At 42.7% G+C, this 24,755-nt stretch overlaps 1 protein-coding gene across 2 annotated transcripts in view; it reads right to left on the bottom strand.

Annotated features, from left to right (window-relative positions):
• Window positions 1-24,755, bottom strand: part of sdk1b (sidekick cell adhesion molecule 1b) — a 305,535-nt gene extending 280,780 nt beyond the window's left edge. Inside the window, exons 1-3 of one of the 2 annotated variants that reach the window (XM_061829009.1) lie at window positions 23,819-24,755; window positions 23,336-23,724; window positions 5,771-5,857 (exon numbers count right to left, since the gene is read on the bottom strand). In XM_061829009.1, the coding sequence (XP_061684993.1) occupies window positions 5,771-5,857; window positions 23,336-23,486 (238 nt within the window). In that variant the 5' untranslated portion in view covers window positions 23,487-23,724; window positions 23,819-24,755. The remainder of the gene's footprint in view (window positions 1-5,770; window positions 5,858-23,335; window positions 23,725-23,818) is intronic. The other variant, XM_061829010.1, reaches the window with a different exon arrangement.

Raw genomic sequence — 24,755 nt, forward strand, 5'->3', positions numbered from 1 at the left:
CTCAGGCAGGCACACACAGATTTGTATTTTGCTGTGGTGTTGAAGGGTGCTTTCACACTCACCCCTTTTGGAGGATTTTAATTGAGCTTATAGTTTGTTTTTTTCCCCCTTGGCACAATTTTGTCCAGTGTGAAAATAAATAGAAGTAAACCAGAGTGAAATCTACCTGCAGTTCTCTTGGTCAAAAAAATTATTTGCTATTCATTTGGCATGAGAAAACGAGCAGACGAAAATAAAAAAAAAAAAAAAATGAGCAAACCATCATGCAAGACAGTGCACCAACCCACATTATTAAAACAAAAAACAAAAAAAAACACTTTAGCTGCTGTGGTTTATATTAGGACCAATCATCATCCCCTGACCTCAACCCCACTGAGAACTTGTGGCGCATCATAAACAGGAAGATATATAAGAGTGAATGCAGTATCTCTACCTATCGGCGGATTTATAAATTCAATGGATGAAAGATTTATAATGGTGATGTTGACGAGGAGATTCTACTGTATGTTAACATCACATGATCAGGAAAGGAGGTTTCTGCATCGAACCCAACTATCAATTCAGCACAGTTAACTGATGAGCAATTGAGCAAAGCATTGTTTGTTCTCCAGATTGTTGTAAGACCTGCTTTGATAATGGCAGTGCGTGCAGACACTGCGGTTTTGTGTTCCCACCTTCAGTGCTTAGTTTTATTATTTATTTTGCATGTTCTGCTCAATCGAACTCCTTCTTGACGATCTATAGTCAACTACAGCCGACAGAACCTTCTTACGGCGGCATCCTCTCATTCTTACAACATCCCCGAGTTCATTACCAAGGATCCCGGCTCTTCGTGGATTACGTTCTCGAGGAGGAGGTGGAGGCGGTGTAGGGAGCGCAAGCAGAAGCAGGGAAGCTGAGGAGGGGTGGTAGCGAGGCTACGGAAGCAGCCCTACAACCAACCAATTCCAGCCTCTCCCTCGCAAACATAAGATCCCTCGCCAACATGATGGATGAGCTCAGACTCCAGGCAGCCTCAAACATCTTCACCAGAGACTGCTGCATCCTATTTATCACCAAAACCTGGTGACATTCATCCATCTCAGACTCGGCTATCGAGCTTCCTTCACAACACGACGCTTTGACAGGACCACTGACTCCGGTAAAATCCAAAGAAGGATTGTGTATTTACATCAACAACAACTGGTGGAGAGCACTCCCATGACCCTTGTGAGGATATGCAGCTTGGAAAATGACGCGGACATGGACGTTCAGCCCATTTTGCATCGGTGGGACTTGTGTGGAATGGGTCAGGGACATCTGTTTCCTGGAAATTTACATCGAGGAGAACCTGACCTGGAATATGCACATTGTACAGGTGGCTAAGAAGCCAGAAAAAAAATTTCACTTTCTGAGAATCCTCAACAAGAACAACATCAGCCAGAGACTGCTTGTGTCTTTTTACCGCTCCACCATGGACATTCACCTAATGCCTGTGCATATGGTTTCCCAGCTACACAGTTGCAAACGGGAAAGAACTCCAGAGGGTCACAAAAATGGCTGATCAGGTCATTGCGAACACTCTGCCCACACTGGAGGACCTTCACAGCTCTTACTGTCTCAGGAGAGCTAGTGGCATCTCGAAGGACTCCTACCACCTGTGCCACTCCCTGTTTTTGCTACTCCCATCAGGCATACAGTACAGGACCATTAAAACCAGGACAAATAGACTGAAAAACGGCTTCTTTCCAACTGCTCTTACACCCTTAAACAATCACTCTCTGTAATATGTGAAGTATACCAATGCAAAAACTCAAATTTTCAGAATACATATCTACCCTGGAGTGGCTACAATGTGCAATATTGATTTCAGGTGGACCTTGTGTAAATATCTGCTCAATCTGTTTCAATAATGTGCTTATTTATTTCACAGATTTTTTTATCTTGATTGTGTGTTGTCGTTTTACCTTTATTACAAGGGTTTTATACATATTTGTCTTTGTCTGTGCACTGAATGGTCTGCACCTTCTTTTTTTGTTGCACTTGTTGCAATGACAAATAAATTTGACTCTAAATGTTTAGATGTTTTACCCAAATGAAAGGTCCTTTGTCATATTGAATTTTCCTATTTGGGCTTTAAGAAATTGCCTTTGATGTCAAACTAAACTGATCAGTGCTAAATGCCACGATCTGCCTAAAGAGGAGCAGCTCACACAATAACTCAAGAGCCAGATGAAGACTTCCTGCATGCAAGATGTGAATGTGTCACGCATTGAAGCTATTTACGGCAAAGTACATGTTGCCTCGGAGTTCTGCTTGAGTAACAACACATGTTAGGCCCATGCTGAACATCTCAAGATGTGTGAAATTGCTTGCTTTCAGGGAGCAACAAAATTAAAACGTGGCATTCAGTAACTGCCAATCTGACTTGACTGCAAACTCATAGTGTAGGGAGATGATGTTCCACTCCAGTCATGTAGATAGAAATCATGTGTGCCAACTAAGCTCTTCATGGAGGGTTTTAGCGGATCCCAGTCCCATTTTGATGCCACTATTGCATAATCATGAAAAGTAAAAGATAATTCCACCTCCCTATACCTTTATCAATCTGATGTACTATATTACTGAATGGCTTCCAAGCAAAACGTTTTGTGGAAATCATTCTTGAAAAATCCTACTAGCTGCTTATCTAGAATGCTAAGTAAACTAGTAATTAACTAACTGGCCTCAAATAGGTGATGATTTTTTAACAATCTCTACCTTGAGTCAAACTCCATTCACCACTCCATTCTGTATATGTTGGTAAATACCTCTCTTCTTTTGGCATCTGGGTTTGCATCGTCCGCAAAAAGGAGGTCACAAAGGCATTTCTGCTGGACCAAGGACTTGGCCTTGAGCTGGAAGTGGTTGGAGAGTTTGCGTCTGATCTAGTTCGAAGACCGATGCCCTCTGTGGCTGATCCGAAGGCGTGCTTTTGGAGGACAGTGAAAAATATTTGGAACAGTGTTGGAGCGAGGACGCAGCCCTGTTTGACACTCGCTCTTGATCTTGAAATTCTCTGAGATTGAGCCATCGAAGATGACAGTAACAGTCGTGCCATCATGGAAGAATTTGATTATGTTCAGCAGCCTGGGCGGGCTATTTTTGTCAGCATCTTGAAGAGGTCTTCCCTGCTGACTGTATGGAAGGTCTTCGTCAGGTGCTGCAGCTCTTCACCCAGAACGTTTTTGCAGTCCACGGTGTCTTGCAGTTCTTCGAGCATTGGTTCACTGTCAAGCTCCTCCAATATTGGCAGCCACTCAACAGGGTTGAGGGCATCTTCTGAGACGATGTTTTTCTTGATGTTGAGCTCAGAATCATGTTTGACCCAACGTTCCATTTGTTTTGCTCTGTCCTTGAGGATTTCAGATGGACTGTTGTGTTTTGTGTCGGTCCAAGAGCTTACTTGATGCCATCATACATCCTGTTGATGTTTCCAGTGCCAGCTGAAGTCTGGATCTTGGAGCAGAGCTGAAGCCAATAGCCATTGGCACACCACCCTGAAATCTGCTGGACTTTGCTGCGGGCTTTCCATAGGGTCAGCAAGTTCTGTTCGCTGGGGGTAGTTTTATAGGCAGACATTGCAGCCCTTTTTGTTTCAACTGTAGATCTTATATCCACAGCATACATTTCAAACCCACTGCTAGCTTGTTTTTTTGCTTTCCAAATGCCAATATTGCTGAGGGGTCGTCATGTGACCCTCAGGTATTCCCATCTTTCCTAGGGTTGTTGTTTGTTGCTATACCCGCCTGGTAGACACTTTTCCAGGGCTGTGGCAAATTCTGCTATCTTAGTTGGATTTTGTGTATTGGTAGTGTTGATGCAAGGTCTGCCAGCTTTTTCTTTGAGTGACAGATTCTTCTGGTCTGGAGTTTCACCTTGCTGCACACTAATGAGTGGTCCATATCGCAATCAGCACTCTAGTATTTGCAGGTCAACTTGACGGAGGGTAGGCTGCAACGTCTGATGACAACCAGATCAAGTTGGTGCCAGTGCTTGGACCTGGGGTGTCTCCAGGAGACTCATTATTGCGGCTTGGTGTTGAAAAAGACACGTCACGGTGGTAGGGAAGTTCGAGCAGATGCTGTCCGTTTTCATTCATGCATCCAACACCAAAGAGACCCAGACAGGAAGGCCAAGTCGTGTGGTTGGCACCCACTCTGGTGTAGATATCCCCACTGATGAAGAGCAAGTGTATGTCAGGAATGTTTTTTATGCCAGAGCTGAGGTGAATGGCTGGTGAATTTGTCTTTTGGTTCTGAGGAGGAAGTGAGGGTTCGGCATAAGCACTCAAGAGAGTGACTAGTCCGGCTGCAGTGTGGAGCTGTCAGAAGAGGATTCTCTCTGTTCCTTCTGTCGGTTGGATGACGGATCCCAGCAGGATGTTTCTGACTGCTAAGCCAACATCATGGTCCCTCCTTTCCATGTCACCAGAATGAGCCATTGGACAGGCAGATGACAGTACACATGGTTCCAGCTCCATCACAGGAGTTGCCGGAATGTGCTGAGAACAGCCTCGAACCGCCTCAGAGACTCCGGCTCCAGATTTTCTGTCGGGGTTTTACTTCCTTAGCCTTCTTCTCTCCCAAGATTCCTGCAGGTAGTAGAGCTACTGGCCCATACCTGGGGGTGAGGTTCGTGAGGTACCGGCCCGTATCCACATGCCAGTGGGTCTACATAGCACAGGTCTGGGGGCCAAACCTCCTTTCAGTCCATGGCAGTTCTGCCTGAGTCTGCGAAGTACTCAGGTGCCCAGGTGACGACACGGTGAAGACATTGAAGCATAGGTCTTGTGGTGGAAAGGTTATGAACTGGCAAAGAAAGACTTCCGCATTCAGCTCCCCTGTTTGCATAAATGCTACCCAGCAGTGTTAGTTGGAAGCGAGAAGTGACGAGCAATATTCTACAACAAGCACACTGGACACATTACAACACCTTTTCCACCTTGGAAAATACTACCAGTATTTGTTGTTATATTGTTGTGAAAGAACAGTATTGAAAAGGAATTGCTTGTAGAAATACTAGCTAGGATGAATATTAATAGCGTAATTGGCGACTTGACTCTCATCGCATGAGCATCATTGTGAGTCTCAGCTGGTAGAGCGGGTGTCCTGTGACCGAAGAATGGACTATGGAATGTGGACGTTGACTCTCCACTGTTGAAGTGTCATTGCGCAAGAAACTGAACTCTAAATTTCTCCCAGTGGTCCCAGTACCGCCTTGAATGCCAGCAGCCAGCCATTGGTGTAATAAATGCGTTCATGAATTGGTGAATGTGAGCCTCCGTAGAGCACTTTGGGCATCGTGGTGGTGTGGATAAAATACACTTAATTTACCATTTAATTGCTTGTGAAAAGAATATATTCTGCAAGCGCCTTTTGAGCTCCCCCCCCCTTTTTTTTTTTTTACATACTGGAGTGAGAAACCCAAAATGCCTGAAGCTATTGCTTTGTCTAGATAAAAGAAGACAATGGTACAATGCATGCCAGTTTGTGTTTGGCTGGAGTGTTACAGTCGAAATATGTAAATCTGTAAATTGACTAACTTTAGTATCTATAGAAATGCAGTACAAATGTCCCAGCGGGCACAAATAACTGTTAAACTGCACAGTGAGTCAACTAGTGATGTCTCAAAGGGATAGACCGACAAAAGCTTGATGATCTTCAATCTGGGAAGCAGTGCGGTTTTTTTCCTCTACTTTATGTTGCTCTCCTGTGTAATTTGTAGGTTAGCATGTTGTGGGTACACTTACCCACTGCAAGATGTTGTAATGTTTGGCGTCCTGCTGGGTTGCGAGGCCAAAGGAGATCAGACAGCAGCTCTGACGTTATACTGAGAACTGTTTTGATGTAGAAATGGTTGTTATTAATGGTCGTTATATATGTTATATATATTTCTAGACACCATACAATTAACACTTATTACAATACCACTCTTACAAGAATGTGTTTGTGTTTGGAGTTGTTTTAACATATTAATAATTGATTGGAGGACAGCAAGAGCATTAGAGACTCCATGAGATTAGCTGGGCTTTTGGCTTTTTCATGCTTAGAAAAATTGGAGCTCTACGCTCCAAAGCCGACTACTCTTGTTACTCCAGTCACAAACGTTTGAGCATCACTTGCATAAAGATTTTACATTTAGGACAGTTTATGACCTAAAAACAGTGTGAGTGTGCTGTACACGTCTACAGGATGAGGCTACTAAGGTGGCCAATACTGTTTTGTGTGAATTGCAAACCTGGGAAAACAAACTAAATAAATAAATCACGTGAATTGAATAAAACGGGGTTGACATCATTTGGGAATAATAAACTGTTAGGCGATTAATTCACCAATGAGAAATCTGTCAATTGTGTGTAGTTTATGGATGATTAATTCTGTTAGATGCCCATTCTTTGCTCACAGCCATCCCCAGAGAACGCCGCGGGCAACAACTTATTTGAGGATAGTACAGAAAGCATTATAAGATCTGCTGAAAGTGCTGCACATAGACATTTATGGACATAATGAATGTGCGCAAGACTAATTCAATGTCCATTAAGTCTATAAAGCACACGCTTCCTTATAAAATAAAAATCGGGACAAAAACAGCATGATCGTCTTCATTTGTGTAACAGACCTTCTTTTATACTAGACTATCGTTGCTCTCACGCATCTGATTATCGAATTGCGGTTGGCGTTTGCATGTGAAAGCAGACACGATTGCAACAGCATTACACTTGCACCGCGTTCTGTGTAGAAGGCAAATGCAGATAAGAACCCATTCTTCTATTACAGCTCTTATGGTGCAATCATGCAGGGGACTCTAGTGGCTAGTGAAACACGTGATTTTCTCACCCGGTATTTCCAGCCCCGAGCATGTTTGTGATTGGCCGAATGAGGTTGACTAATGAATAAATACATGACGACCGGAGACTTATTCTGGTCTGATTAATGTGTTTTCCTTCATGCCAATTATACACTGATTACACAAATTAACAACTCCGGGTCCGCATAATCACTGACTGCTCAATAATGTCCCCCAAACCCTCACCTCCATACACACACACACACACACACACACTCACACACACACACACACACACACACACTGCTGAAAGGAGCCACACTCCATTTATTCTATCTTTCTATCCTTGTACCCGCAAATCCTAGCAGGGCTGGCAGTTGTTATAACCTAATGCTTTTAACTGCATGCGGTCCCAGATTGGGTTACCAACCACATTTACCAAACACCCCTTGGCTCTGACACATACACACACACACATGGATCACCCACAAACACACACGCATGGTAAAAAGACTACGAAGTCATTGGGACTCAGACAGACAGCTGCTGCCAAAGGGTGCAGTTAATGGATCCCCCCCTATGGAATGGATCCCCTTGTATGAGGGAAAGGGGGACATCAAAATGTGACCGAGAAGGGAAGGAAATGGGAACAGGAGTGTGTGTGTGTCAGTGTGCGCGTGTGGGGAGGGGGAAGGGGGCGATGACAGCCAAAGCAAGAGGAGAGTCGATGGAATAAAAAAGGAAAGTTTGTGTGCAGTTACGCGACACCACGGTGGGGGGAGGTGATGGTGACGGCATGGAAAAAGCGAGTGGGTTCGGACCAAAAACTAAAATGAAAGGGGATCTGAAAAGCTCCTTAAAATTTAGCAACTACCACAAATTTGTGTGCATATGTGTGCGCGTGTATTAGTGTGTGTGTGTGTGTGTGTGTGTGTGTGTGTGTGTGCGTGCAAAATGGTAAAGCCCCAGCTGCACCATTATACAAGCCTAATACACCCATGATACAAACTAATTAGATTTAGAAAAGCATTGGATAGAGCGACCATCATGTGTGGAATAAGAAAGCGAAGGAAAGAAAAGAAGAGTGGCTAAGATGACTGAAACACTCACTTGTCCCAAAAAAAAAAAAAAAAAAAAAAAAAAATGATGTACTTTAAAAGCCAGATAAAATACAATTCCACAACACAATTATCCATCAACATATTGGGCTAAAATGCTCTCGTACACAAGGTAAACGTGCACACACACTTTGATGTGTGTGACATCCTAATAAGCCTCTGAAGAACACAAAAGTGAGTATACAAGCACTAATCAAGTTAATTTGGCAAAGAAGTATACGGAGCAGAAAATACAGAGCCCCAAATGCAACATGCACAAACACAAAAGCTATTAAAGGCTTGCTTGCTCGGCATGAGGATGTCTGAATGGCAGCGTGGCAGATTGTTGGAGGCAGGCCCCCACACACACAAGCTGCCTTTCAGAAGAAATCATATTATTTCAATGAACAATTAGAGGCTACAGTCACAATAGCAGTCATATAGCGTGCCGGAGCACATGGGACTTTGCTTGAAAGTGCACGACACAGATTTCGCGACAAATGTTACCAATTGTCCTTCAGAAACTGCAGACAGGTGGCTGCTGTGAGTGCTGGAATTAAACCAATAAAAGGTCAAATGCTGCAGCAGTAGATAGTCTTGTCACAATAAAGACATGTAACAAATCAAACCGTCCAAACCATTTTCAAATCCACAATAGAACTTTGACCAAATTCAGTCAGTGGTTCAAATATGGGAAAAGAAAAGATGCTGCCATCATTAAATGTTTATTAACCACAAATGCAATGTTTGAAACAACATTAGGTGGTGAATGTAAGAGAAGTTACCCAAAATAAAATCAATGTAATTGTATCAAACAGGCACAGCTGGATCGCATTGGCCTCGCAGTTCTGAGGACCCGGGTTCAATCCAGGCCCCGACAGTGTGGAGTTTGCATGTTCTCCCCGTGCCTGTGTGTAGTGAGTAGTTTTTTCTCTCGGTACTCCACTTTCCTCCCACATCCCAAAAACATGCACAGTAAGTTGAATGAAGACTCTAAATTGCTCATAGGTGTAAATGTGAGTTCAGGGTGTACCTCACCTCTCACCCGAAGATAGCTTGCATTGGCTACACCACGCCTGTGATCCAAGTGAGGAAAAGCGGCATAGAAAACGGATGGATGTATAAAACAACAATAAAACCAGGGTTGAAACAATTCATCCATCCATCCTCACAAGGATCACAGGAAGGCTGGACTCTATCTCAGCTTTTATCCGGCAAGAGTCAGGGTACACCCTGAACAGGTTGCCAACCATTTGCAGGACACATAGAGACAGACAATAGTCACAATCTATACTCTACTAAAATGTATTATTTTTCTGTATGTAATCTAACTCTTTTTCATGAAACATGCTTCAGAGGTTGCGTTAGTAAACATAAAATAAATAAAATAAAAATATGCTATGACAGTAAAAGTATTTATTTCTCAGACAATGATTAGGTACTTTTCTACTCTTCTGCATTTTGTGAAATAATGTCAGGTTGGAAATGACCAGATATTGGTCATCCTATTTATTTCATGATGTTATCAGCTAGCAACTATTACAGTATTTATTTCACCAATTATAGACACGATAACTGGTGGCTACCTAAAAATGTTCATTTCTAGATGACGGTACAGTAACATATTACAGTTACCTTAATTTATCAAATAAGGAGGGGTGGGGCGCTGTTCTAAATGTTATATGATAAACCACAGACACGGTGGGAACAAGCAAATCCACACAGGCGGGTATTTGGGGGATTTCCTCAGACTCAGCTCAGCTACCATTGCTATGATATTCTGGTATCTTAGTATCTTGGTTCATAATATTTTCAATTTACACATTGAGTTTTGGGGGAATAAATTTTACTGTATATACTGAACAAAAGTTGGGAGCAAAATGAAAAACTGTCAATAAACTTGCATGTGTCCGCAGGCCCTAACCCCTGGGACTCTTTCACTTATACTTTTGTTCTATAGACTTCTATAATTTACTTAATCGTAAAAGATTTCAGTGGTTAATGCATACACATTTCACTTTTATAGCCGAATTTACGACTCTTGTCTTCCATGCTTTCCCTGTCCTGTCCTATTGTGTCCTGTCCTTCCCTCCCAGGGCGGAGCATTGCAGCCCTTGGCAATATCTACTTTTAACGTTGCTTTGTTGTAGATATGTAATGATTTTTTTCATTCCGTTCACCCTCTGTTTATAACCGGCGCTTTGTCTTTTGCCTTTGTTTTCTTCATCCTCTAAAAACCTTGTTCTGTTCCATTGATCGACTCTCAATAAACAATTATGATATTTAAAAAAAAAAAAAAAAAAAAAAAAAAAATCACAGAGGAAGCCTTGAAACTCCAATGTGATGCAATAAAACTGTTCTGGCAGAAAAGGGATGCAGATCCTCTAATCTGTTTGACCTGACAGCCAAAAAAAAAAAAAAAAAAAAAACGAAAAAAAAAAAATCGAGAATCCAATATAATGGTAGATTGAAAATGCAGTGGCAAGGACATTTTGCTGAGTCAAACAAGCCAGTAACGAAAGCCAGTAGGTTGGAATACAACACAAGATGACTGAACATATGAGGGTCTTTGTCTGTGCCTTTGTGAGTGTGTACGCACGTGAGCAGGGAAGCAGCCTGCTCCATGGTGTTACAGAGGAGTTTGCATGAACAAGCAAATGGGATAATTAATTTCTCCTTTGTCTCCACACGAATGCTTTCATTGTTTGTTTTTCTCCTCCCACACAAACAGAACACTAAATCTGGAAAGAACGGAACAATAAATCTGGAGAGAGGACACTTTTACTTTACAGTAGTGTTCGAAATAATAGCAGTCCAATGAGACTAACGAGATTAATCCACGTTTTCAGTATATATTTTTTTGCTACGTGTCAAACAAGTTACCAGTATGTGCATTAGATTCTCAGAAAACCACCAAGATGCAGCATTCATGATATTGCCATTGACTTTACAACCTCAAAACTATTCTGTACAAACATTTTGCTTTCCAAGATCTACCAATCCTATGACTCACTAAACTAATATTTGGTTGTATGACCATTTTTTTTAATACCTGCTTCATATCCCCGTGGCATGGAATCAAACAACTTGTGGCACCTTTCATCTCTTATTCCACTCCAAGATTCCCTATACGGCATTCCACAATTAATTTACATTTTTTGGTTTCGCTAATTTCTGTAGTCGGGGATCGGATCGCCAAGGTTCCCCGCCTTTGGCCACCGCCCAGCTCACATTGCACCCTGAGTGGGAGATCGACAGACGGATCGGTGCAGCGTCTCCAGTGATGCGGACTTTGTTTCAGTCCGTTCTGGTAAAGAGGGAGCAAAGTGGAAAGGCAAAGCTCTCAATTTACCAGTCAATCTACGTTCCTACCCTCACTTATGGGCATGAGCTGTGGGTCGTGACCGAAAGAACTAGATCCCGGACACAAGCGGACCAAATGAGTTTCCTCCGCAGGGTGTCCGGGCTCTCCCTTAGAAAATGGGTGAGAAGCTCGGTCATCCGGGAGGTGCTCCGTGTCGAGCCGCTACTTCTCCGCATTGGGAAGAGCCAGATGAGGTGGCTGGGGCATCTGATTCGGACGCCCCCCTTTCGCCTCTCTGGTGAGGTGTTCCAGGCATGTCCCACCGGAAAGAGACCCCGAGGACGACCCAGGACACGCTTGGAGAGACTATGTCTCTCGGCTGGCTTGGGAACGCCTCGGGATCCCTCCGGAAGAGCTGGAAGAAGTGGCTGGGGAAAGGGAAGTCTGGGTCTCCCTGCTGAAGCTAAATCCCCCGCGACCCGACCCGAAAAAGCGGTAGATAATGGATGGATGGATGTTTTTTCTGGATTAAGGGCAGGGGATTGGGCTGGCTACTCCATGACATTAATTTTGTGGGTTTCGAACCAACGAACTCGTGTGTTTGGGGTCATTGTCTTGTTGAACCTCTCATTTCAAGGGCATGTCCTTTTCAGCATAAGGCAACATGAACTCTAAGGATTTTGACAGATGCAAACCGATCCATGATCCCTGGTAATCAATAAATAAGGCCCAACACCATAGTTGGAGGAACACGCCCATATCATGATGCTTGCACCACCATGCTCCACTGTCTTCACTGTTTGGGGGTTGTCACATAAACCGTCTGGAGCCCCCGGACCTAAATTTTTACTCTCATCAGTCCATAAAATGTTCCTCCATTTCTCTTTAGGCCAGCTGATGTCTTCACTGGCAAATTGTAGCCTCTTCTGCACATGCCTTTTTTTTTTTTTTTTTTTTTTTAACAGCGGGACTTTGCAGGGGATTCTTGTAAATAGATTAGCTTCACACAGACGTCTTCTTACTGTCACAGTACTTACAGGTAACTCCAGACTGTATTTGAGCATCTTGGAGCTGATCATTGACTGAGGCTTTGCCATTCTTGTTATTCTGTGATCCATTTTGATGGTTTTCTTCTGTTTTCTGCCACGTCTCTGGTTTTGCTCTCCGTTTTAAGGCATTAGCATTTCACCTGAACAGCCTATAATTTTTGCCACCTCATTATTAAGTTTCCCCTCTCCAATCAAACTTTTAATCAAAGTACAGTGTTCTTCTGAACAATGTGTTAAACGACCCGTTTTTTCAAGGAGAAATGAATGTTCAACAGGTGCTGGCTTCATCTTTAAGTAGGGCCCTCCTGATTTACACTTGTTTTTTTACAAAATTGTTGACCTCACTGATTGAACGCCACACTGCAATTTTTTTTCAACACACCCCTTTAAACAAATTGCCCCCTCGCACAGCCTTACGAGTGTGTAGAACATCTTGTTGGTTGTCTGAGAATGTACTCCAACTACTGGTAACTTGTCAAACATTGAGCAATAAAAAATATACTATTAAAACGCGGATTCATCTGGTTAGTCACATTGGAGTCCTATTATTTTGAACACAACTGTGCTTCAAGATAGTAAAATGGCAGAAGAGTATCCATTTGCGTTGCTGTATCTTCTCAGTTATAGACTGAGATACAATATGTACTACAACGGAAGAAAAGAAAAATAATGTCTGTCGATTGGATAAAAATACGGAAACAGCATCAGGAGAGGAATTAAAGGATTGGTATTCGGAGGCGATTAGCTTAGTCCATTAACCATCAAAGTATTGGTCTCCTTCTTTGAGGAATTTTCTGTTCGGGCTCCAAATCTCAGATTGCCTTCATTCCTTTCTCTGCTGTCCTTTCGCATCCACCCATCTTCTCTACTGACCAAAAATTCTGACAACCTACCCACCTTTTTTTAAAATCCTATTTTCTTACGCCTCCCGCCTCCTTCATTACTTCTCATCTTTGCAGCATTTTTTTCCTCATTTCATCCATCGTTTATTTGCTCATTCTTCCATCAACGTCCTCTAATCCAGTGATCCCAAACCCCATTCCAGTGAGCGTACCAGTCCGTGAGGCATTTGTTACCGGGATGCATAGGAGGAATGACAAATTTATATAAATTCCATTGTATTGTGTTTGGGTGTAAAATATCTTTTGTTTTGTCTCTCCATTCCCCCTTCATTTTACGATTGATTTATTTATTCTAACATTAGATGGTACGGGTTTTACATGTCAGAACAATATATTTGGAGTTGCAGTTGCAATACAGTACCGTGAAACTGCAGTATTTTTCCCTCATTTTTCCCTTATTATACCGTCAAAAAATGATACCGGCCAATATCTAGTACACAAAAATTGTTGTGTTCTTGCAATCTTAACCATAATGTAATGAATTGAACAAAACTCTACCAGTTGGTGAGCCATAGCGTCATAAAATCATAATTACAGTGCCTAGCTGTATGAGCCATAAATATAAAACAAATGAAAAACGGTCAGTATGGCGGCCGCATGACGACATATTGCAACACCGCTGCTCAAACTAATTTGCAACCTTGTCTGTCTGTCCAGTCATTAACGAGTACCCCCGGTGAAGGGGCAAATACAAGTACAGTATTTGGCCAGCTGATCTTTCATTCTAGCCAGAGGAATATTGTATTATGGAAAGAAAGAGAGACCACAAGCAGTTGCTTTTTGTTGTGGGGGAGGCTGAAGCAAGCAACACTACTTTGGCTTGGTCTGTAGGATTTGACAATGTCAAGGTGTAGCTTCCATATGTGAATATCTCACATTCATGAATAAAAGGTCCTCCTGTATTTTACGGAGGCATTTTAGGAGACAAGTAGTGTGAGTGCCAGAATCTTGACTCAGCACAGAATTCTCCATCAGCCAGGAAGCTTCAGTGTCAATGCGACAGAGGGTTCAGAACGCCAGATGGTGGGAATGTGCTTTTTACTCCGATCCTTCCTTTTCATCTCTCCAGGTGCCAACTACCTGATTGGTTTTACCAGAGCATTCCAGTCTTGTGCTCATTGAAACTCCCAGAGCGGAGGCTTGACGCACATCAAGTATTCTGGGCTGACAGGAACAAGAAGCATGTCACAAAAGTCCACTCTTCCTAATATTAGCTTGTCTGAGCCATGGATTGAACTTGTGAAAGATTAGAACTTTAGCCTGAAGGCATTGTGTCGTCAATTATTAGATAGAGTTTAACTGTTTTCTCTTTGTAGTTTTCCTTTTTTGGTTGGCTCTGTTGAATTAGATGTACAGCATCCTCTGTTGATGTGTACTGAAGCAAATCACTGCTGTTTGAAAGTTCAAGGTCAGTTAACACAAGATTTAATAAATCCAATATTTAATCCACCCTAAAATATAGACTGGCTTGAAAAATTAAGCAGAATTTTAAGTATAGAATTTTAACATTAAATCCATTAACGAAAGCTTTATGCACGGACAACACACACAGGCAATTTTTTGCACACGGACACACATGGACACGCGCACATTTGTTGCGCATGCCAAATCTGCAGCCACCTGCCATGGCGAAGCCCTCCTCCAGTCTAGATCAAAGGAATAGTTTAAAAAAAAAACTGGCCAGACACACAGATACAGCAATTCCTGGGTGACATCAAAAAGGATCTTTTTTTTTCTTGCTTGGAGCTTATAGAAATGATACAAATACACACAGACACACACACACACACACACACCACACACACACACACACAAACGTGAATCTGAAGCCAGCCTCCCTCTCAAACACCTGTGGTGGATCAAACGCTTCACACTGCGAACACGCACCTGCAGGAGGGTGCAGCTTGTGTACCGAACAAGCAAATCATGGGGCTCTAATACACAAAGTACACAAATACGCAAATATAACACTCGTTTTAATGTCATGACGACCTCACTATTATTCAGGGCCTGGGAGTTCGCTATGCCAAGGGAGCGTTCAAACAGCGGCGCTGCAACACAATTCTTCAGAAAAAGATGAAAAAAAACGTGCAGAGGCTACGGACAATCAGTTGAAGAGCTGAGATAGGAGGGCGGATCTGTCATGTTTTCCATGTTCTCCAAATGAAGAGTATTCGCCTCAGAACACTACATTCCCCTGAATTTGCAACAGTCAGAATATAAATTGGAAACTATATCATCACAATGTCTCCCAATTTCCAGCGTGAATGTATTTACTAGCAATTTTGTTACTCTATCACAATTTGAATGTCAGTATTCAACAAACTGTAAAAACAAGTGAAAACAAATATTGTCCATAACGACTGTTACAAAGCTGATCGTCATTCAATTGTTTTGATAAACCAAGTTCGAAAAACAGTCTGACAAAACTTTTGTATCTCTCCGGTTATTCTGACATCTGAGGTAACTGACTTCAGAAGAAGTCAGAACAATCTTATAAATATTTACTCCAAAAAAAAAAAAAAAAAAAAAAAGGTTAAAAGTCAGCTATCAATGTCAATATAAAACAGCATAATTTCCACTCGTGTGCTCCAGATTTCTTCAAGAGAACAAACATAACTTTCTAACCTTCTGTTTGTATTTCATTGTCGGCGTAAGACTGCTGAGTTGAGGAAGCCAGTTCAGTGCACTGTAACTTCGCCAGTACGACTAAGCCGGCTCAACGAAGTCCCCATCAATTACCAGGGGTTTGTGTACAAGTGTGAACACAGAAGACTGGCTAGACCCTTATTTGTTCACCTAATTTTTAATCCCTCATAAACACACTGGTGATATTCTATTTTCTATTTCTAAAAGACTGGCTGCCACACTTTGTAAACTGTGAAGCACAAATTTGATGTTTTACATCCTCCCTGAAACTATACGATAATCAACAGCAGAGCTGTAAAATGCATCGATCGCGATCAACCGGTCGATGGGCGAGGCAGTTTTGATCAATCGCATGACCGCATGCCCCCCCCCCAAAAAAAAAATATCGGAATATCTTGGGACAAAAATGTGTGGGCACCCCTGGTCTACAGTTTTGCACCCAAAAAAATATGCCAGGCATCATGTGACTACAGAATCCTGGTGATTTATATAGGGGAGTTGACCAGGGACCTCACTCTCTCTTAAACCTATTTAACCCGGACATCGATCCCAGAATTATACACACTCCTGCCTCCTGTGTCACCCTGCGGTCTCCAATATTCAAACTACTTGAAACGAAGTCAAATACAGTACAGTGTGTTTGTGAGGAGGCAAAGGATTTATGTACTACCTCGCTATACACGAATACTGCAGATACTTCAGTTGGATCTTCACATAATCGAGAACACGGTCCGGTGTCCATAGTAAATAATTTTTGTATATCCAAACCGTAAGGTAGATAAAGTTCCAAAAAAATTTCAATTTGAACAGCAAGAGTGTTAAAGAGATACAAAAGTAATGGGGTGTGGGGAGTGCAATCCAATTAGTTAGATGAGGTTTCTAATTTACCCTCTTTCATTACTACACTGAAATAATTTACCCTCTTTCACTATAACACTGAAACCACTAACGCAAATTTTCACCTTTGGTTTAACAGTTTGACACCGATATATGAGGGTGTGTGTGTGTCTGTTGGGGAGTGTGATTGTGTACGTGTGATGACATAACATTGCACACCGGTCAATCTGATTGAGGACTCACCTAATTCCAAGATCACCATGAAAAGTTCCTGTCAATGACATCACATCACTTAAGCTTCGCCCACTAAGGTCCAATAATGTTGAAACACTGGCTCAGCCCGTCAAAAGTAATGTGTGTGTGTGTGTGTGGTGGTGTGGGCGAGGGGGCACATCAGTCCTAATCATATTCATAGATCCATTGAAACTGGGTGACCATGACAATGGGATTTATTTGCTTGTCCCAGTTAAGGATGAAGAAAATGTGTCATCGGAGGACCCAAATTTTATACCGCCTCAAAAAAAATGGTAGTCTTGTTTTTAACCTGGAGACAAATGCAATGATTGGATGTATTTATTTGGCACTTTTTCACATCCTCTGTGAAATGCAATGACTGTTGCCATGTTTGCAAGTATTGGGTCACATTTACCAAATATTCATAATTCTGTATATTTTTGGCACTTGCCAATACCTGGGATTTGAACAGAAAGTTTGAAAGCTGATATGATTGTTTGACATGATATCAGTATTTTGTAACACCATATTCTAGTCACATCATTCCCCGATTAATTCCCAGAGTAAACAAATGAGATTCATAGATGTGTTTTTCCCCTCATAAAAAACAATAGCTTGGGCAACACAGGCGTCTTTAATTACCTTCATTATAGCCGATACTCTCATATGTCATGGTAGATTTCTTTACCACATCCCGCTACCTGCAGAGTGCAATGTAACGAGCATATCGGATCTAACGCTGACAAAGAATTCAAAAACTTTTAGATGTAATTTTTGTTTGTCCACCAAGAGCATATGAGTTTGTGTCAGTAAGTTTCCAGGACTGATGTTACATACTAAGATATTTTTCCAAATCCAAACTACAAGTTTTCCACTTCAATGTGGAACAGCGGAGAAACCAGCAAGTCTACAAAGAGATCCTGCAGCTTTTGCTTCATTTAATCACTGAGAAGAAGTAATAGGTGTGATAAGTGCAGCTTCTTCCCCATGACAAAGCCACACCTGCTCACAATGTCCAGAGCATTTGAAAATTCCTGGACAAGAAGAACATCGCCGTGCCAGAGAAATCTGCTTGCTCACCCAACCTACCACAGGTTGGACGGTTTTTTCCCCTCTTTCCCAAACACAAGAGGACCCGTTTTGAAAATGTGAATGGCTTCAACATGGCCGTGAAGCCTAAACTGTGGAATATCCTGGAAAAATCCACCAGTGCGTGAAGGTATTGCAGAGAAGGCTGGGAAAGTGCATTAGATGCCAACGGATGACTTCAAGGGAAAAATTTATACTTTTAAATATATACTTTTGCTTAACCAGTCGTGGAACCTTTTTAACATGTCACATGGCTAAATGATATTGATTCATGAATAGGAAGCGCAGACGCACATGCCACAGTTACCTTGGCCAAGGTTAGGAATATTAAACGACTAGCCGTGTTTTTTCATTATACTCTGTCTACTTATAAAGCGTTATCATTATTGCACAATAACCAGTACAGCTGTTAGGAACCAAATGATCCATCCCACTGTTGTTATGTTAACCTCAGCTGACTTTAGGCATCGGACTAATTTTACATGGAACTCTGTCAGGGCTCATAAAAAAAAATGCTACCAGATTAAAACAAGGGTGTTGTCAGTTTGCAGTGGCAGGCGTTGTTGAAAACAAAAATCTCCCCTTTACCACAGCATTTTTGGAGGATTCATCCTGGTTTTTGCTGTATAGAAAATGAATCAAATTTGGTAATTAAATTTTGTCCCATCTGAATGTGTCGAGATTCCATGTCAGAAAAGGAAATCACTTCAACGGCTGTGGGGCTGAAACTGCTGAATGACATGGGGGCAGTCTTGAAGCAGCGGGATAAGTTCTGAATAAATGGAGTTCGAACAGAAAGGTGAACAGATGAGAGGCAGGTGGGAGGCGGTGGGTGTGGGAGGGGGACAGTAAAATGCTGCCGTCACTTAAACTCTAAAATGAAAGATCGATGAGCTTATTTAAATGTGCTCCCTGAAACGAGGGTTGGCTCGTATAAAGCCTTGCATTTATGAGGGTGTGGGCATCGATTGACTGAGGGTGGTTGGGGGGAGGGCGGAGTAGAGGAGAGGGAGGGAGAGAAGGAGGGAGATGGCGAGATCAGTAGGATCAACCTTTGCTTGTGAATTTCATCCATCACCACCTAAAATAAAATGTCCTAATAAATGCTGGAGATAGAAGGCTCAGAACACCTCAAAAAAAATCTAAAGCTTTCGATTGGCCTGGTTGCAACAACTCAACAGCTCTACAGCACCACCACACCACCAGCGGTCCTGTCTTCTATCTGTTTAAATTGATTTCAATTTACTACCACAAACACAATACAGCGGTGCCTTGTTATAGGGGTTTAATTCATTCTGTGACCACATTCATAACTGAAAACATACATCTCAAATCATCTTTCCCCTTTGAATTGAATGGAAATGCTATCCTGGCTCCCCCCCCCAAAAAAAACTGTGTAATGTTTTAGTATGAAAAATAGCAAACTATAAGTGTTCTTTATAAAAATACAAGTGACATTGTTATATACAATGTAAGTTTTTTCACACATTTATTTTACTTCAATTCGATGGACATTGTGCCATTCTTAACAGAGGATATTTGTCTGTAAGTATTGCTGTCGCATATGTCTGCGTGTTTTTCTCCACAGTTTTGTTCAAATATCTGTTGCTTAAAGGCTTATAACACGTTAACAGTGTTACTATTTTTAGCCCAACATTTCCTATTGTGTTAGTATTAAGTTATTGGCCTTTAGGCAAAGGTATGTGGCTGTTTTGTTTTATATTTCCTTTAAGAGTAACTTTATATTCTGAGTGGCATTAAACAGCTTCAGGACTGGGGCTGTGATGAGAAATCTGATTTTTTCATTTTGGATTTTTTGTATCTTAATTAAGAAAAAAACTCTAGGAATTCTTTCCTGCCTCCGGCAACTGTTTATTTTAGTGTGAAGCTCAAGGGATGCAGAGGTGTTATTAATGTAGCACAACGCGATTACATCACCACACACGGTCGGTAGGTGGCAGAAGCGGAGCTAATTGGCTTGAGTGGGAAGATGGCAACCACAAATAAAGGGAAAAAAAAATACAATTAAATAATTGTGGGAGAATTCCATACTGAAAAGCAAGACGAGCACCATAATCGGAACAAACCTTTCTCCCTAATAAAGATCACCATGATGAAGTTTCGTTGCAGTGAGATTAATGTTTAGGTTCCTTACTAACATAACGTTAGCCCCACAGAGAAATGCATCTGTGTTTAATATGAGTGCCGTCGAACTTGGGCCAGTTTATTACGACGGTGACAACTTTTCAAGTACAGTATAACTCAACCATAGCAACCATAATGTTACTTCGTACACGGTGCTTGTAATGTTTGCTGTATGTATGCACTATGATACATATATCCATATCCATTCCATTCTCAAATGACCTGTAAGTGGCCACATTTTCAGTCATGTACATGAAAAATGTGTCGATCAACCGTGGTCAGATCCAATTCTTTTTGTTCTTTTCCTTTGGGCTTGTCCTGTTAGGGGTCTTCTGCATTTTCCTCTCACCAACACACGAACAGCCCTCATGTCTTCCCTCACAACATCCATTAACCTTCTCTTTGGTCTTCCGCTCCCTCTTTTGCCTGGCAACTCCATCCTCATCACCCTTCTACCAATATACTCCCTCTCTCTCCTTTGGACGTGTCCAAACCATTGAAGTCTGCTCTCTCTAACTTTGTCTCCAAACCAATGTCTCAGAAAAATCGCCCTGAGAGATTATCCAGCGAGTTTCTTCTTCATTGGATTTTTGGGCAGTCTGTGGGCCCTGTGGCACGATGCTGCCACTCACAGGTAAGTATTGGGACTACAAAACGTTTCTGATCTCCGTGAGAACTCTGTTGGTCATTTTGAGTGCACCAGCTTTCAGAATACAGCGGATTTTTTTCTTGCTCTGTGATTCATTTATAGTCAGTTGAGTCCACATTTTAACTGCATTCACATTGTAATGGAAATCAAATTATCCCACCGCAGCTGTACTACCTTTTATTACCCGTCGCTGTAATGTGGGCTGATTATAGTGATACACATGACTGGTTGACTAGTTGACGGAATACTCCACTTTCTTCTGTTCTACGTGGAATGAATAGACTGATGTGGACATTAAATAAATCAGGGGTGGCCAACCTGCAGCTCTCGAGGGGCATGCAGGTCTTCTGTGCGGCTCTCGTGAAGGCTAAAAAGCATATCGAAGTTCTGTTTGTGTGCACATGCGCACTTTGCTTGAGTTCATTACGTAAATTGCGTGCAAGCGTTGTTTCCATTTACTACGGTATTTGCGTACGCGCTTTACTTGAGTTAATCATGGTTGTTATAGGTATTCTGACAACAAGCTCAGTGTGTCTGCATGTGCGTCGATGGATAAGTGAGACGGGACTCCGCAGCGTGTGCAGCAGGAGGGGAAAAAGGAAAAAAAGCGCCGTGGTGACTGGGTCACGTGACCCCACCGTGTAAGGTTAGCATGGTATTTTCGCAAAACTGGCTTCCGCATTGAATGAAAATAGCTTGAAGTTTCCCAGTCAGATGGTAATCTTCAGAGAAAATAAAGTGTCTATTTCGCTCTCAAATTGCCACGGAAAAAAGGCAGTTAAAGGAAAATATGTGGACGAACACAGGATGTTATTAGCAGAGCGGGAGAGCTCTTTTTTGTTGTTTTTGTTGTTGTTGTTGAGCGCACAGATCTTCAACTGTCCCGCCACACTGTTGAACAGAGAATATCGGACATTACGGGACAAGGATGGCGACTGAATTTCACTTGCACTCAGGTCTCCAATTATGTGAGTATTTTAGTATTGCATTAGATGAGAATTGTGCCATACAACACACACTTGGTTGAACTGGTCGTTTGTCTGTGTGAGAGAGCACACAATTTATTATTTTTTTTTAATTACTGGGCTTCGGTTTTAGTACTCTGTAGGAATCGATTTTTCTTGTTATCATGTTGGGTGTGTGACATTCACAACAAATCAGTCTGAGCAAGGATATGTGTGTAAGAAGGGAATAATGTTCATGTGTATGATGTGGCTCTTTCGTTCTTTCATGTCTATAATGTGGCTCTTTGCTGTAACAGAGTAAAAATTGTGGCTCTTCATCTTTTGACTGGTTGGCCACCCCTGAATTATCCCTAACCCACATGGCAGAATCTGCACTTGGTTTAGATACTGGCAACACTTAAATTAAGGGTTGTGGGTAAACTTGGGAGCTGTTGCTGCTGCTGCTGCTGCTGAGACTGTGACATTGCATGGAGGAGGAGAGAGATGGGAGTGGGAGCTGACTCTGCAGCCACACTGCACCTCCACCTCACACCTCCTCCCTCAACACTCACAATTGAGGGGTGAAAATGGGCAGTGTGCTGACTGGAAAAAAAAAAAAAAGACGGTACACACAGAGGTGTTGTCATAAAGCCATCATCGATTAAACTGCAGGCGCGTCGGAGAGCTGAATTCCACATTTTGCCAATAGCAGCTCCCCCCCCCAACACATTACCACACCCCCAACTGCCTTGCGTTGTTTCTTTCACAGTGACACTGACACTTTCCAACATACAGAATCTCTGAATGTTCACAAATAGCTCAAGTCACCCCACCCCGACACCTCACACACATTCCTCCAACAACTCCCTCCTCCTCATAACCCCACGTCTCAGCCTTCACCCACCACGCACCATCTGTGACCCAGAGAACATTTGTGAGCTGACACCAGCCTGACCTTTTTGTTTGCTTCTTTGTTTTGCCCGGTCTGATACCCCCTACCCCCAACCTCTTACTCTCACACATACACGTTGTGCCCTTTTCTCTGAAAGGCAAAACACGTGAACACATATAAGCATGCTAGCTCAACAATTAGAGCAATGAGGAATCAATATCCCAATTAATTTGTCATTGCTGTGTTTAACAATTACAGTTGTGCAACAGTGTCAAAGATGGATCTTACTCATTCACTAAGGTGGGGGGGTTTATGTGTGAACTGTATTTGTGTTGCTTTAATGTCAAATCAGGTACCTCAGTTAAGCAGGTCATTGACTAAAGAGTGGAGGGATTATCAATGCTTGGAAAGAGGAACGTTGTCTCCACAGCAGACGCAGATATACAATACCTTAATCCTGCAGACACCCATCTGCATAACATAATTCTCACCAACAAGGTTTGGTTTAATGTTGAAAAAATTAAACTTGAGGAAAAATATTATAAATAGCAACCATATTTGTATCCGGTGTATCATTAACAATGCAGCTGTGCAAGTTTTCTACTGTATATCCCACTTGCAATGTGGCAGATTTTGTTTGCTGTATTTAAAAAAAAAAGGCTTAAAATAAGCATCACGTACCGTGTACAGCAGCTTGTTTTTTTTTTTTTTTTTTGTTATATTGTGCTTTGTTTTACCTTGGCCGTGCAACATGTGGCAGCTGCTGCCGAGAAGGAGCAGCAGGAGCAGGAGAGGCGACCGCCTGCTTCTCAGCATCATCCTCACACTCCCCGGGGAGAATCTTTGCACGACCTCCGTGTAGCCTCCGAACGGACAAGATCCCAACATACGGGAGCCTCGGGCAACACGGTCCACTCCAGGTAAAGGAAAAGAAAATTTCCAGGTCCGGAGGTTCTGGTACCGCTCTGGGCTTGGTGACTTCACTCGGCGTCGGTGTTCAAAAAGTCAGCTGGGAGTCGAGACTCGGAAGCCTACCAGGACAGCGCGACTTCACGGCTGGATCACCCGGCGATGTGGACGTGCTGTGCCGAGTCCGCGTGTTCCATCGCCCGGCCGGTGCACCTCGCTACAAGCGGATTGATCGACGTGTGAATTAATACAATGGAGTTTGTGTTTTTTTTTTTTTTTTCAAGAAGAAAAAAAAAGTCTTATCGTCTTACCGTCAGCTATTGACCTCCAATCCCACTTCGTCCAACGCTTGGTTAATTTGTCCCGCGGATGACTTCGCCGTTGTGACCAGCGATAATAAAGACGACAATTTTTTTTCCCGAATGGAGCCTCTCTCCCGGGATCAAATTCCGTAATTTTTTTTTCGGTTTTTAATCAAATGCTCAAAGTGTAGAGATTCGTGAATAGCACTAACCGGGTAGTTTGTACTCCCAACTCGTTAGCGAGCAGCTGTTGGTAGCGTGACGGTTCACTCTCCCCGAAGATGGGGTCGCCTGACTCGGATCAGCGCGGGAGGGCACCATCGGTGGCACAACAGGTTCAGCATAAAACCAAAATCGACCGCTTAAATACCTAGCTTTGAGGTCTTTGATTCACAGTTTGTAGGTTGTTGGCCTTTTGGAGACGCAATAAAGAAGAGGACTTTGTTGAAAAAGTTGTTTTTACAGCGGGGGAAGGAACTAGCTTCGGGAATCCGTGCTCTTCCACTGCTTGAAGCGTCAAGCTGGTGCCCTCCGCCGTCGTCGTAGCCGGACGTGTACCCGGTCCTCCACTGTAGTCCGCGGACTTGTCGCCGCTAGACAAACGTCTTCCAGGGTTCCGTCAAGCTGTCGGGGGTTGCGTTCCTCGAAGTTGAGTCTTCTTTTCCGTGGCCCCGCCGGCCGGCACCCTGTTGAAGCTCAGGGCGCAGACTGAGTGAGGCGACCAGCTAGCTCCCTCGCGAGTGAACACCTGCCAAGCTCCTCGACTCACACTTGAGCAAGGAGGGGGGCGGGCGAAGGGGGGGGCGCTCCTTCCTTGTACTTCCCTTTAAGCATTTAATCAATCACACAAAATGGGGATATTTGCCTCGCTCACTGTACGGGGAATGTACATGTCCACGTTCGCCGTACAGTCTCTCTCGCAGGCTGTGCTCGTATCTTTTCACTC

The sequence above is a fragment of the Syngnathoides biaculeatus genome, chromosome 9, assembly GCF_019802595.1.
Source record: "Syngnathoides biaculeatus isolate LvHL_M chromosome 9, ASM1980259v1, whole genome shotgun sequence".
NCBI lineage: Eukaryota > Metazoa > Chordata > Actinopteri > Syngnathiformes > Syngnathidae > Syngnathoides > Syngnathoides biaculeatus.